A 15,102-nucleotide genomic window follows, 5' to 3' on the forward strand; every position below is an offset into this window, starting at 1 on the left:
ATTACTAGAACATTATCCGCAAAACGAGAGGGAACAAGACAGAGAAGTAAAAATAATTAAAAGGCTGTGACTCAGAAAAGGTTCATTACTAACTCAAGAACAAAGGAGGTAGATTTTTAAAAAAAGCTAAATCCCAAAATGCTTCCTCCCTCCTAGAATCTGACTGTTGCTAAATTTGAAGAATTTGAATTAATGAATGTAATTTCCTCATTCCAATAACAGACAGCACTCCAAATCCATATTTTCATCTTAACATACATGTGTAAATTTCCCTCAAAAATGCAGGAACAAAAAAGTTGCCTTCTGATTCTAAATATCTATCAATTGTATATTCAATGCTAGTATCAATTTTAGATGTGTTCTACTTGATGAAGTAGAATACAGACAGTTTTTCCAAGTTGCATATTTTAATTCAGGCTTTTGGTGTTGAGGAATTAGAGACTGACCTCCAACACACAACTGGCTAGAACACAATGCAGTAATTGTGAGTGCATAGCCCAGTTAGGGGCCTAAGGATCCCAGTGTAATTTATCTTCGACAGAAGAGTCTTCAAGAACACAACTTTCTTCATGTTCAAGAACCAGCTTGCTGCTGTCCTGATCAAATGTGTTTAGCCAATTAGTTAGCACCTATAGCTAAATCATCTTAGAAATATTACTTTTCTTCCCTTATTTCAAGAAACCAATCTTTGAAAATTATTTGACAACGGCCTAAAAGCAGAACTGCCACAAGGGTATTTCCACTCCAGTTATCTCTGGGCAAAAGACAAAAAAAAATGTCATCATGGAGCTAAATAAATGTACCAGAAAATTGTAACTAAAAAAACCCCCCAAACCCTATATCGCTTCCAGACGATCCTAATTGACCATCCTGACTTGAAGTTCTATTACACCAGATGAATCACGTAGCAGTATTTAGGAGCAACACCACCATACTTACATTTAGCAGCTGTTCAAAAGCAAAACTAAAGCCCTTTTTGTAATCAGTGATTCCTTTAGCCGTGATGTTATTGACTGCATCTTTCAGCACTTTCTTGTTTCTTACGTTGGCTTGGACGAGATGTTGAAAGCAGCTCACATCTTGGGCATTACTGTTAAACTGCAATGGAAAATAAAAGTAAACATTCAAGTTATATATTTGAGTTTCCTTAAGCATCTGCTCTGTGTTTCTGAGTGTATTATCTCCCTTTTGAGGACAAGATGGGAGCATAAAGAGAATATGCTAGCACCTTTTATAGTGGTTACTCAAATGACATATATTGCAAAAATTACTGAATATCCCACCTTGATACCAATGGAAACCAACTAGAGTTAGCTTTGTGTAGCATGACCTCATGGAAAACGCATGGGCCTGGGAGTCGGAGGACCTGCATTTTGGGCCTGTTGTGTTACCTTTGTGAATCATGCAACTGCTCTGTGCCTCAGTTGCCTCATCCGTAAAATGGGGATTCAGTACTTGTTCTCCCTCCTATTTAGACTGTGAACCCCATGGTAGATTAGGGATGGTGTCTGACCTGATTATCCTATATCTACTTCAGTGATTAGAACAGTGCTTGGCATAAAATAGGAGTTTGAAAATGCTATTTAATAATAGCATTATTATTATCATCATTCATAATGGTAAATGCATCCACTCAAAATAATGGAGAATTAAAAAAGAATATATGAATACCTTTGCCTCTATCACTGATTCTAATGATCCTACTTAATGCAAATGTAAACATTTTGTAATTAAATATTCATTTATTGTTTCTTGGGCAAAAACAGTGAGGGAAAGCCAACCCTTTTGAAGCTCTTTGAAAAGGAAGGAAATGGATTTGCAGGCATCTGTGAATTTGAAATGCAGTAGCTTTTGGCTGAAAAATGATTTGGGCCATTTCCATGACCCGAAGTTTTTGTGAAGTCATTGTCTGAGTATATTAAAAAAAAAGTCCAAATGACATTTCTTTCTCAGGGAACTTTTAAAAGTTTCTTTTTTAGTTAAAGAACCCTCTAAATACTCCATAAACATACCACAGAATATTCAGAACAAAGGTTTCTCATGTTCTTGTAAGCCATTATGTAGTCCTCTTAAATTGACCTCACTTAGTTGGATAGAACAGCAGTATAAATGGTAAAGCAAAATGAAAAAAACACTATTCAGTATTCATCAAGCTCCCATGGTGTGCCTTATACTGAAATAGGTGTTGGTGGTGGAGGAGCTAATCAGTGACAGCAAACAATAATCATTCAGCAATATTTATTAAGCATTTACAGTGTGCAGAGCAAAGGAGACAAACAGCCAAAGCTGTTCAATATCTGTAAAGTTGAGGAATCATTCCTGCACTATAGCAAATTATGTAGGGCAAGACTCAGTGGTTTCCTTTCTCAGTCAGGTCAAGACATAAAACAAAGGTAAAGCCATTAATGGGTAAGATGACTAATGATCCATCCAGTGCCATATTCTGTCTCTGACAGTGGCAGTACTTGAAGGAACCTTGTGACTTGCCTTCCTAGATATCATCTTAATGACTGGGGATGAACCGTTCACATTTCTTACTCCTCTACCACTATATCATCCCTATCTCTCCTTCCATTATAAGCTGCTCATGCATAAATCCACAATGATCCAAATCCCACTGAACTTAGAGATTTGTTCTGCCTACACTACTCCCTATGATAAATTCCATTCACCAATCATTGTTTGATGATGTTTTAACTGAGCATCTTCAATTGGTGTCTCCATCACTATGTTGTGGTGGTCGCTAATGAACAACTATTTCCCATTCTCCCTAACTGCACTCTTCATGATTTAATAGACTTCAATCACACCCTCTTTGATCTGGCCTCTTTTTTAACCATAGAATCCTAACTCTTTCAGACTATTCCCATAAGGAAACTTCCAAATTGCTCTTCTTTGTTTCTTCTCTTGCTCTATTTTGCTCTTGCTAAAATCCCAAAACCAAACCATACAAGGCATGTCAGCTATAATGTGGCAAAAGAAGGCCTTTGCTTTATTTTCTACCCCTCACTGAAGATGTGAACAATTGAACTGGCCCCTTTTGGCAGTGGTTTGTGTCTCAGACACTGTTCAAGAAAGAGCAAAATACAGAGGCAGATAATCAATGCAGGGATGTTGAGGAGGAAGAGGATGTGGAAAAACGGGAATGCCTAGAGAGAAGAGAGTTGGAATTTCAGTGTAAGTGTAACACTACAGAGATGGTCAACAAAAAGAAAATACTGCAGTGCTCTTAGAGAATAATTGTTCTGGAACTTCACCCCAACAAAAAACAATTTGGAATAATGAGTATTTCTACACTGGGCACGTGTAACAACAAACTATAGCATGAGAAGAGTGATAACGATGAGGACATATAGTTTGGTTATCCCAAGAATTAGGGAGAAAGCATACATTACAAATTGCATCCCAACAAATAGAACGGAAACAGTGCAGGGATTGGCAGAGACAATAAACAGTCTCTAGCCTATTTATTGATGAGTAGAACAATCAACTTGACAAGAGCAACTTATTGGACCCAGTGGGTGTAATATTTAATTAGAAATGAAAAGGGACCATTTTTCAGGGGAAAAAATGGTTTCAGAATTCAAGTCAGAAGCAGAACTGCTTTTATGCAGGAGAATGGAGAGGGGGCAACATGTATTTAATGGATGATGAATCTGGGTTGCCAGACTATTACATATGCAAGAGCTCCAAACAAGAATGTATGGAGAACTCGAAAGTGCTGTAATGTTGTTCCAGCAGAAAGGCAACATTAGATGCCATTTTCAAATTGAAAATATGGATGGTGTGGAGATTGTCCTCATGGATGATTCTCAATTAGAGAAGAGGAGGGATGATACATGGCTAGTTCAAACAATAAAGGAGGGAAAGTGGAAAAAAAAAGTTTAGTTCTTACTTCATCCTATATAGTACTACATGTTCTTCTAGACTAAGTACTTCATTATTAACACTCAGCATGGAAATCCATACAGATAAAATCATTTTCCTTTTTTTCCTTTCATTGTATTACACTTCAATCTTTTAAATGCGCAGGGGATTTTTTTTGAGATTCTGAAGATTAAAGCAACATTTGGATCTCAACTTATTTAGAGTTTACAGTTTGTGTTTCTTGGGCTGTTGCAAAACCTCCTTCATCAGCATGAGGTGAATGACTTAAAGGAAAAAGGATATTCAAGAACCACTTGAAGCAAAATTCAAAGTGCAGCAAGAATTGTTTGTTAAGACAGCTTGTCTCCTTTTGCCTTCAGTTTCCTATTGCCTGATGACACTCACTGCATTTGAAAGAAGATAAACAGATGCAGATACAATCTGTTGAAGAAAACATATTTTTTCCCCTTTCAGAGTCTTTTGTCTGGTATGATGTGACCAATATTCCCTGCTCATGGAGTTATTTATATGATCTTTCTACTCTTGAAAATAAGTCTTTGAATCTTTTGTCCTTTTTGCAAATATTAGAGAATATAATAGAAATATGTATTTTGTTGTCCTTTGAATTTGAAGACAAAGTTTTTGACAGGGGAACCTCTCAATGCTTATGGATGAAAAGACATAGCATGTAGTAAGCGCTCAATAAATACCAGTGATTGATTGATTGATTGATTAAATAAATACTCCTTGCTGGGTATCTGACATATAAACACTAGGTGAAGGCTGACTTGGCATGTTGTTGAAGAGAGGAGGAACAAGTATTCACTCCATATTGGTCAAAGTCCATTAGCATCTCATTAGCAGATATCTGATGTCAACCCAAGAGCTCTCTGAGGAACATTTTTCCCTGCTGGAAGAGATCAAGTCAGATTACTATAAACAGTAGAATTGTAGTAATCGAGTTTTTATTATGTGCTAAGCACTGCACTAAAATTGAAATAGCCAACATTAAAAGTAATTTAAACCTGATTTTTTTATGGTGTTTTGTTAAGCACTTGCTATGTGCCAGGCACTATACTAAGCGCTGAGTAGACACAAGCCGATCGTGTTGGGCACAGTCGATTACCCACATCTCACAGTCAATGCCCATTTTATAGATGAGGTATCTGAGGCACAGAGAAGTTAAGTGATTTGCCCCTGGGTCACACACAGCAGACAAGTAGCAAGGCTGGGATTAGAACCCAGGTCCTTCTGACTCCAAAGGCCTGTGCTCCATCCACAAGGCAACAATGCTTCTGATTGGTGAAACAACTACATTTCAAATTGTAGAATGCCACGAGTGTGAATTTATAAGTCAATTTTATGAAGTAGGCCAACAGTCACTTAAAGTAACATGCAAATGATACAATGAGTCTCCAAATGAACTGGCTAATGGTTTAATTAATGGTCTGAATAGAACACAAAATAGTTCCTCAATAGTTGTTCCAAAGATTCATGGAACCCTAGATACAGATGACCTAAGGGAGGGACAAAATTCAGGATTTCACATAATTAATCTAAACTGAAAGCAGCCAAAGAGCCAAACTTTGGGTTGAATTAACTGAAGCATTCAAAGCTTCCGGAGTCCATTTGGACCTTGCTTGCCCTTCCCAAAGGACATTACTAAAATACTTAAATTGCTTCACGAAGCTGTAGGGGCAAAAACACAGATCTTATCTAGGAATTACCTTTAGTAGTTTCTCTGCCAAGTTATGTACCCTATCTGACTCTGCCATGCTGCAATGTTTAAAATGATGTCAATGTGTAACATCAGAATACCCCTTGTTACTGTCTAAACATTGTGAAATCAGTTTGGCTGTCAGCAGCAGCAAACTTTTGTCTCCCTTAGCTCCTTTATAAGCTCTTCACCAACTGCAATTGTGCACCACATAAGTATGTGGTCCATATGCCACAAAATGATTCCCCTGATGCAGCTGCTATTATGGGCAGAATCTTGCTCTCCCCTCTGCAGAAGTACTGCAAAGAATCTGCTTTGCCATAGGAAGGGGTTGCAATCACAAGCCTGATTTGAGGAGACAATCTGGAAGGGGAACTCTGGGGAAAAAAAAAATATCCCCTCAGCTCTGGGGAGGGCTCTGTGTTGCTACCTTCCTGAGCCTAGGGGGAGAATTGAGATAAAATATTGGTTTAAATTTTGTCCTTTGTTTTGAAATGATCTCATGGGATGAGCTCAAAAGAATAATGATTAAATTAACATACACAGCCCTCTGTAAAAGGGAATATATTCTCTTCATATCCCCTGAAACTAGACCACACAATTATTCATTCACTAGCAGCACAGATTCCAAAGTAATGAAATGCCAGCCTTGGAAAAAATGCAGAGTTAATCATACCCTCCCTCATCCTAAATATTACTACTACTAATAATAATTGTGGCATTTGTTAAGCATTTACTATATGTCAAGCACTGTACTAAGTGCTGGGGTGGATACAAGCAGATTGGGTTGGTCACAGTCCCTGTCCCACATGGGTCTCAGAATCTTAATCCCCATTTTATAGATGAGATAACTGAGGCACAGGCACAAGATCACATAGCAGACACATGGCAGAGCTAGGATTAGAACCCAGATCTTTCTGATGCTTACGCCCATGCTCTATCCATTAGACCATGCTGCTACTCTGTATTTTGTCTTTACGTGTCCCCCTAACATGGTGTACTTGTTGACAGACCATGTATCCAAGTTAAATCTGCTGCTAGCTCACTGGTATCCTTCCTCCCTCTCTAGCCTGGTGATAGGTTAGTGAATTTGTCAGAAGCATGATCAATCAGAAGCTGGGATCTGCAGGGAACTCACATTCAATCTTGCTGTGAAGTCCATCTAGATCCGACTGTCAAGCCAGGTCCACGACCATCTGCCCCGGGTGTTGTGGGCAGGAGGCTTGCGTAGCACCCAACACCTCATCCCACCCAAGACTCATTTAGCCTTTCTGCCTCTTATTTCAGCACTACTGCACAGAAGCTTCTCGCTGACCTCCCTGCCTCCTGTCTCTCCCCATGTTAGTCCTTACTTCACTCTGCTGCCAGGATCATTTTTTTAAACAAATGTTCAGTCCATGTTTCCCGACTCCTCAAGAACTTCCAGGGCTCAACTGTCCACCTCCATATCAAACTCCATATCAAACTCCTTTAATCGGCTTTAAAGCACTCAATTCAAGTTAGAGAAGCAGCATGGCTCAGTGGAAAGAGCAAAGGCTTTGGAGTCAGAGGTCAGGTGTTCAAATCCCGGCTCTGCCAATTGTCAGCTGTGTGACTTTGGGCAAGTCACTTAGCTTCTCTGTGCCTCAGTTACCTCATCTGTAAAATGGGGATTAAGATGTGAGCCCCCGGTGGGACAACCTGATCACCTTGTAACGTCCCCAGCATTTAGAACAGTGCTCCGCACATAGTAAGTGCTTAATAAATGCCATTATTATTATTATTATTATTATAAATTACCTCTCTGATTTCCTGCTACTACCCAGACTGCACATGTCGCTCCTCTAATACCAACCTACTCACTGGACCATGATTCATTAATTCAATTCTTTCTATCATATTTATTGAGCGCTTACTGTGTGCAGAGCACTTTACTAAGCGCCTGGGAAGTACAAGTTGGCAACATATAGAGACGGTCCCTACCCAACAACAGGCTCACAGTCTAGAAGGGACAGACAGACAACAAAACAAAACATATTAACAAAATAAAATAAATAGAATAAATATGTACAAATAAAATAAATGAATAGAGTAATAAATACGTACAAACATATATACATATTTACAGGTGCTGTGGGGAGGGGAAGGAGGTAAGGCGGGGGGATGGAAATGGGGAGGAGGGGGAGAGGAAGGAGGGGGCTCAGTCTGGGAAGGCCTCCTGGAGGATCTTGTCCATCTCATCGCTGACCTCTTGCCCATAGCCTCTTGCCCTTCCCTTTATGACAGACCACCATTCTTATGACCTTCAAAGCCTTACTAAAATCACATCTCCTCCAAGAGGCCTCCCCTGACTTAGCCCTCATTTTCCTTTCTGTCTCTGCTAGATTGCCTAGACACATGGCTCTCTACCCTTTAAGCATTTGATATTCATTCCGCCCCTCCCACAACACTTATGCACTATCTCTATACATGTACATATTTTAATGACTGTCTCCCCCTCTAAACTGTAAGCTCTAGTTCTCTTATACTCTCCCAAGCATTTATAAATCAAGCAGTGGTATTTACTAAGCATTCCCTGGGTGCAGAGCACTGAACTAAGCCCTTAGGAGAATTAAATAGAGTTGGTAGACATGATCTCTGCAAAGCTTGAAGGCCTCCTACTTCCATCCTACCAATCATTCATCACCAATGATATTTATTGAGTGCATAGTATGTGCAGAGCATTATACTGTGCTTGGGACTCAGTATATAACAGAGTGGGCAGACATATTCTGTGCACACAACATGCTTAATAATATTAATTGAGTGCTTAATGTGTGCAAGATAATTATGAGATCATAAAGAGGTAGACAGAATCTGTTGTACTCTCCCAAGCACTTAGGTCAGGGCTCTGCACACAGTAAGTGCTCAGTAATGCCACTAATTAATTGATTAATAAGTTCTTGGGAGAACTTATTAATCTCCTTATTAATCTCCTCCTCTGGCCACTGAATATTTTTAGGCAACTACTTTCCTCTTAAAATTGTTTCACACACATAAGTCTAGTCTACCACCCTGAGTGCTCAGAGAACTAGATGGGTGATCTAAAAAGAAAATCACAGATAAAACCGCGGGCCTCTTGGTGTTTTATCATGTGACAAAATACTATGGAAATCATTTCTGTGGAGGAGTGTTAATCCTACAATTGAGACAGGACAAAACAGAAAAGGAGGAATCAGGTTTATGAAGTCAACTCTCCTGAGCCACTAGATGGCACCGCAGTAAAAAACATTGCTCTGAAATGAATGATTTCCAGGCAGACCCTGTGAAGTTTACCAGTTCTTTCCTCATTGTTCCAACCAAAATGTCAGGCACGGCAACTCTACATTTTTCATCGCCCATAATAAGGACTTTACTTCTGATTTCTAGTTGAGCCGTGGGTACATTAATACAAATAAAGAATCCTACATAAAATTTTTCACTGTGAGATGCCTGGGTTTTGTACCTTGCCCTCTCTTCAATAAATAATATCATCCCTTTTAGCCCACCAATTACTCCTGAACCTTTCTGCCTACCCAGTAATAGACAATATGCATGCTCGCATGTAAACATACAAGCTCTCACACACTCCCTGAAACATGAACCCAGAAATAAATCCATACACAATTTCACACACACAGAAACATAAACACACCTGTTCACATTCAGTCATATCCACATATAAACAGCATGCAAAGGAGCGATGACCTAATGGAAAGAGTAAAAACCCAGGAGTAGGAGGACCTGGGTTCTAATCCCAGCTCTTCCTACTGATTGCTGGGTGATCTTGGGCAAGTCACTTCCCTTCCTCTGGGCTTCAGTTTCAACCATAAAATAGGGATGAAATACCTGTTCTGTCTGTGAGCCCCATGTGGGACAGAGACTGTGTCCAACCTGATTCACTTCCCTCTACCTCAGCACTAAGAACAGTGCATGACACTTAGTAAACTTAAAAATACAATATTAACAATTACACACCCATGCTTACACCCATACATCATCACATACATACAATCTCACGCATACACTCACCTATCACACCACACACACACGCACACACACACACTTTTGCCAGGTTTACCAAAAGCTGCTTTCAGAGTGGCCGAGTGAATAATTCATGGCCTCTCCTTAGATCCTACAAGTGTTCTGACCCTGAGAGTTTCTGATTCTGGGTGATGCTGCACAATGCACAGTGTAATATGCATGTCCGTATTTGCAGGACAGATGACCCCTAGGGAGAGAAGTCAGAACCCAGACTAGGAGAAGCAGAGATAACATCCTCTTCTCCATTTCCTCTGTTCATTCACTCATTCATTCATGTTTATTGAGTGCTTTCTGTGTTCAGAGCACTGTGCTAAGCACTTGGGAGAGGACAATACAACAATCAACAGACACCACATCCTGCCCGCAATGAGCTTACAGTGGAGTAAGTGGAGGAGACAGACATTAATATACACAAATAAATTTAAAATATGAACATAAATGTTGTGGGGCTGGAAGCAGGGATGAATAAAGGGAGCCAGTCAGGATGACACAGATGGGAGTGGGAGAAAAGGAAAAGGGGGCTTAGTCAGGGAAGGCCTCTTGGAGGAAATATGCCTTCAATAAGGCTTTAAATGGGGAGAGAGTAATTGTCTGTCAGACTGAGGAGGGAGGGCCTTCCAGGCCAGAAGCAGGATATGGGCAAGTGTTGGGTGGCGAGACAGGTGAGATTGAGGTACATGGACGAGGTTAGCATTAGAGGAGTCCTGCATGCAGGCTGGGTAGGTAGTAGGAGAGTATTAAGCTGAGGTAGGAAGGAGTGAGGTGATTGAGTGCTTTAAAGCCAATGGTGAGGAGTTTTTGTTTGATGCGATGGTGAATGGGCAACCACTGAAGGTTCTTGAGGATCTGGGAAGAGGCAGAAATCTGGGATAAGGGACAAGGAAAGGAGATAGAATGGAGCCCCCACAGCCCTTCCTGCCATATCCAGATCATATAATTTAAAAATTTCAGGAAAGAAGGCGAGGGGACCAGGCAGGCAGGAGGACTCATGTCTGGGTGTTATCCAAACCCATGGGGAGAAAAGGGAGCAGAGCTGGTTCTGGGGAAAAGTCCAGTCGATCAATCAGTGGGTACTTATCAAGTTCTTTCTGTGTGCAGACCGCTGGACCAAGTACTTAAGGAAGGACATAAGGGCAGCAACGTGTCTACCAACTCTGTTGTATCATACCCTCTGAAGTGTACAGCGCAGTGTGGCCAAATGGATAGAGCACAGGTCTGGGAATTGGAAGGACCTGGATTCTAAACTAAACTCTGCCGCTTGTGTGCTGTGTGACCCTGGGCAAGTCATTTCATGCCTCCGTGCCTCTGTTTCCTCATTTTTAAAATGGGGATTAAGACTGTGAGCCCTATTTGGGACATGGACTGGATTAGCTTGTGTTGCACTTTGTACAATGCCTGGCACATAGTAAGCTCTTAACAAATACCAAAAAACAAAAACAAACAAAAATCTCCTGATCATCCTGTATCTACCCCAGGGCTCAATAAAGTGCCTAACATTACCAGGTATTCTGTCCAGAAACAACTGCTTGCTTATTTGCCTTAGGTTCAATCTGCCTATATTAGGCATTGCTCCCTGAACCTGCAGTCAGAGTGTCCAAACCATAAGTAGTCATAAATCAGAATAATCAGAGTTTTATAGGAAATGAATAAATATTCTACTTCCCGAGTGCTGTAGCTTGGAAGACCCTAAGCATTAGTATCTAATCACACACATACTTTGGGGATATAGAAAATGTAATAGGGAGAACCACTGAAAAGAATAAATATTACATTGGGAATAGAGATTTTAAAAAAATATGGGCAGGCTGTTACAAACCTATTCAGATATTCCTCTTGCTGAGTTTTCTATCTAACAAGGATTGTTGCTATGTTACTCCAACCTTATGACTGAAGCAGCTTGGTAACCCAGCTGTAGCTATACATATTAAATGAGAAGAATTGAATCTGATCTGATCCCACTGGGATTTCCTTATAACTAAATCCAGCTTTGTGCCCTTTCCAAATTTCCACTCTGTTTGCTTTCTCCTCCAATCCTTTTAAACAGAGATTCAAGCAGGAAAAGCAGCCTTCCAGCTACCGACAAAGATTCTCACACATCTATGTACCACCTCGCGCCTCCCCCACAGTCTCTCTTTTCTCTTATCTCACAGTAAGAGATACCCTACATTTCTCTGCAGCCCACAGCCCTCTCTGTAAGAATGGTACAAAGTGGGTGGTAACTTGTGGTGTCCAGGGATCCTTATGATTTCACTTCTCTCAATCTCTGGAACCAGCCCTGCTTGTGAGTGACCCAGCAGACAATGTTGAATATGCCAAATCCAAAAAAATACATGGTGAAAGAGAAGAAAAAGGCATACCAGTATGGAGCAGGAAATGTTTTGAAAACTGGACTTTAAACCATAGCAGACACCACAGAGTGGGGTACCCATCCTGACCCCTGGACAGTTAGGATGAATAAAATCACAGACTATCCAGAATCCTCACAGTCCAAGAGAGGAAGAAAAAGACTACATGCAAATTATCATTGAAAACCCACCCAAGCCAAATTCAAGAGGGCAGGCCTGAGGGTACAGCAAGAGGTGAATGATCTTAAGTTTTGTACATCTTGATCTGGTAGAGTGAGAATCCTATTTTCAAACATACCGACAGTGTATGAAGAAACACTTCTCAGTCTGTGTAGAATGCTCTATTTTCTGTCAGCAAGGAGCAAAACCAAGTTAAAATTTTTTATCACTAATAAAAATTTCCAGATAAAAGTATTATCATTCCAGTGGTAGACAATTTGTGGTTTCTCTTTTTTAGGGCAGTTAGAGAGGCCCATGATCCACTTTGTGGTTTGTGGACTGATCTTTAGAGTGATTTCTTCCTCTTTTTCGAATGGATTAGAACATAATTTTTCTACTCCCCCCAGTACCACAATATTTCCTAACAAATTTGCAAACAGAGAGTCTGGTTTTACTTGGTTTGCTAAAGAGGGAATACTTCTCTAAGAAACTTCCAATTTCTGACCTTTAACATCTTTACTCCAACAAGTTCATATTTTTCTCTCCCCCTCCACAGACTGGCAATTCAATTTCACTGAAACCACAACCCACCCACAATCATAAACAAATCACACTATCTGTGTCAACATTTGAAATCCAGGCTGTAAATCATAGCCTACTGTGTCTGACCTGCTGCCCTTACCATTTCCCACTTAGTGTTATCAAAGTGTATAACTGGATTAGTGGGAAAACAGCTGCACAACTCTTATATTGATGCTTTCTTGAACAGCAGGCTCCCCCCCGCCAACCCAGAGGTAGCAGAATACATACCCCAAGGTTTGGGGCAGTCGGGGTGGGGGGGAGCAATAGTGAGACAGTTAAATAGATGACCCAAATCACTTCTCTTTAAACATATAAAGCCAGAAGAAAGTAGCAGTTGGGTATTTATGTCTCCGTTTGCTTGGTACAACTGAGCAAACTTCAGCATGGCTGATTAAATGGCAGTCACTTTCCTGAGATGATTTTGTCTCCAGAAATATTCAATCTGAATGTCTCTGGAGGAGACATGCATAGCTATAGAGAATGATACACCAAAAAGGTATATTGCAGAATTAAGGAATGTTTGCAGACTTTGTATTTTTTTTCTATTAAAAAGAAAGATTATTTACTGGCAAGACTAATTACTAGCATACTTCCGTTTCCATAAAAATAACTCTAAATAAGCCATGGAGGTTCTGTAGCTCAAACCATGGTAGTGGGGTAACTATATTATCACCATTTTCCTTTCAGCTGGTTCCTGAAGAGCTCTGGACATGAAATCAATAACAATCTACTTTAGTTGGAGAATTATTATTATGTTGCCATCTATGATTCATAATGAAAGGATTCACAGTGTTCAATAATTCATGTTATTAACTCAGGAATTTGTTTTATAAACCAATTCATTGTTTTCAAAATTTTTTGTTGGCCTTTCCCTCCACTGGCCTTCATTTAAAAGGATTTCACCACGTGATTAGCACTTGTAATGGAGCAAGTAGAAAATGTATTTCTCAATGAAGTGATCACCAATAAACAGGGCTTCCCTTCAGCTATCCTCTGTCTATTCCAAATGGCAGAAATAAACTGATGAACAAAGCATTGATTACTTTGTTTTAGTGCAAAGCCCCAAACCATTTTGAAATCAAGTCTCTCTTTCATCCCAAACTTCCCACCTAAAAGAGATTTCATGGCAGAACATGATCAACAATAACATTCTAAAACACAGTCAGTTGGTCAGGATGGCATTCATTCATTCATTCACTCAATCCAATTGATTGAGTGAAGTAAGCACTGAGTGCTTACTGTGTGCAGGGCACTGTACTAAGCGCTTGGGAAGTAAAAGTTGGCAACATGTAGAGACGGTCCCTACCCAACAATGGGCTCACAGTCTAGATGGCAGGAGAATGGATGACAACAGGATATCCAAGCAGCTGATCCACAGGGAATTGGGAGGGATCACAGGCTAGGATATAATTTAAAGACATAGTGAAGCACTACCTCAAATGTGACAGAGCAGCAAACTGCAAGGAGACCATTGCAACAGATAGGGGAGCCTGGTGGTAGAAATCAGGAGAGGGGTTGCTCTCCTAGAGCCAAATCTTAATGAAAACCAGGATATAAGGGGGCAGAGACAAAAGAGAACAGGCCCTGTGCGAATCAAGTCCATTAACCCAGCAAGGATCAATCCTTACTCAATAATGATGGTATTTAACAAATACCTTACTATATGTCAAACAATTAGTATATGTCAAGCACGGTTCTAAACTCTGGGGTAGATATAAGCTAAACAGTTTGAACACAATCCCTGTCTCACATGGGGCTCACAGTCTTAATCCCCATTTCACAGATGAGGTAACTGAGGTCACACAGCAAACAAGTGGAGGGAGCAGGATTAGAACCCAGGTCCTTCTGACTCCCAGACCCAAACTCTATTCACTAGGCCATGCTACTTTTCTTTAGACATGGACTCCTGGCAGCTTTCCAGCAACACAGATAAATCAGCCCCTTCCTTCAGCCAGACATCTCACATTCCTATCTCAAGGCTTCCCTGTTCTCCCTTCATGCATCCCAAACTTACTTCACTTTTGTTTCCACCTTCCTCTACCAGGTTGCTTCTCCATTGAGCTTTCTTCCCTCATTCAACCCTGTTTTATTCCCTTCCAGGCTTTTATGTCTCAGAAAATAGCGCTGGAAAGACTGGGAAAGGCTGGCAATGGTGGTGGCAACAGCAGCCATCGATCAATAGGATTGATTGACTGCTTAATTTGTGCAGAACACTGTACTGAGTTCTTGAGATAGTACAATGTATTAGAGTTGGTAGACTTGATTCCAGCAGCAGTGGCAACACTATTTAAAAGATGGAAAATTTCAAAGAATAAAAAAGCCACGGGGAGGGGGAAATAATTGGGAAATGAGTTTGATGTGCAGGGATGGGAGGTGGGAAAGCCACAGAAT

The 15,102-nt window shown here is 40.4% G+C and overlaps 1 protein-coding gene across 4 annotated transcripts in view; it reads right to left on the reverse strand.

The window, feature by feature from the left end:
• Positions 1–15,102, reverse strand: part of CACNA2D1 (calcium voltage-gated channel auxiliary subunit alpha2delta 1) — a 441,193-nt gene that overhangs the window by 103,665 nt on the left and 322,426 nt on the right. For all 4 annotated transcript variants that reach the window (XM_038740942.1, XM_038740940.1, XM_038740941.1 and 1 more), the window contains exon 11: positions 940–1,098. In XM_038740942.1, coding sequence (XP_038596870.1) covers positions 940–1,098 — 159 coding nt within the window. The remainder of the gene's footprint in view (positions 1–939; positions 1,099–15,102) is intronic.

The sequence above is a fragment of the Tachyglossus aculeatus genome (assembly GCF_015852505.1).
Source record: "Tachyglossus aculeatus isolate mTacAcu1 chromosome 12 unlocalized genomic scaffold, mTacAcu1.pri SUPER_6_unloc_1, whole genome shotgun sequence".
Classification (NCBI taxonomy): domain Eukaryota; kingdom Metazoa; phylum Chordata; class Mammalia; order Monotremata; family Tachyglossidae; genus Tachyglossus; species Tachyglossus aculeatus.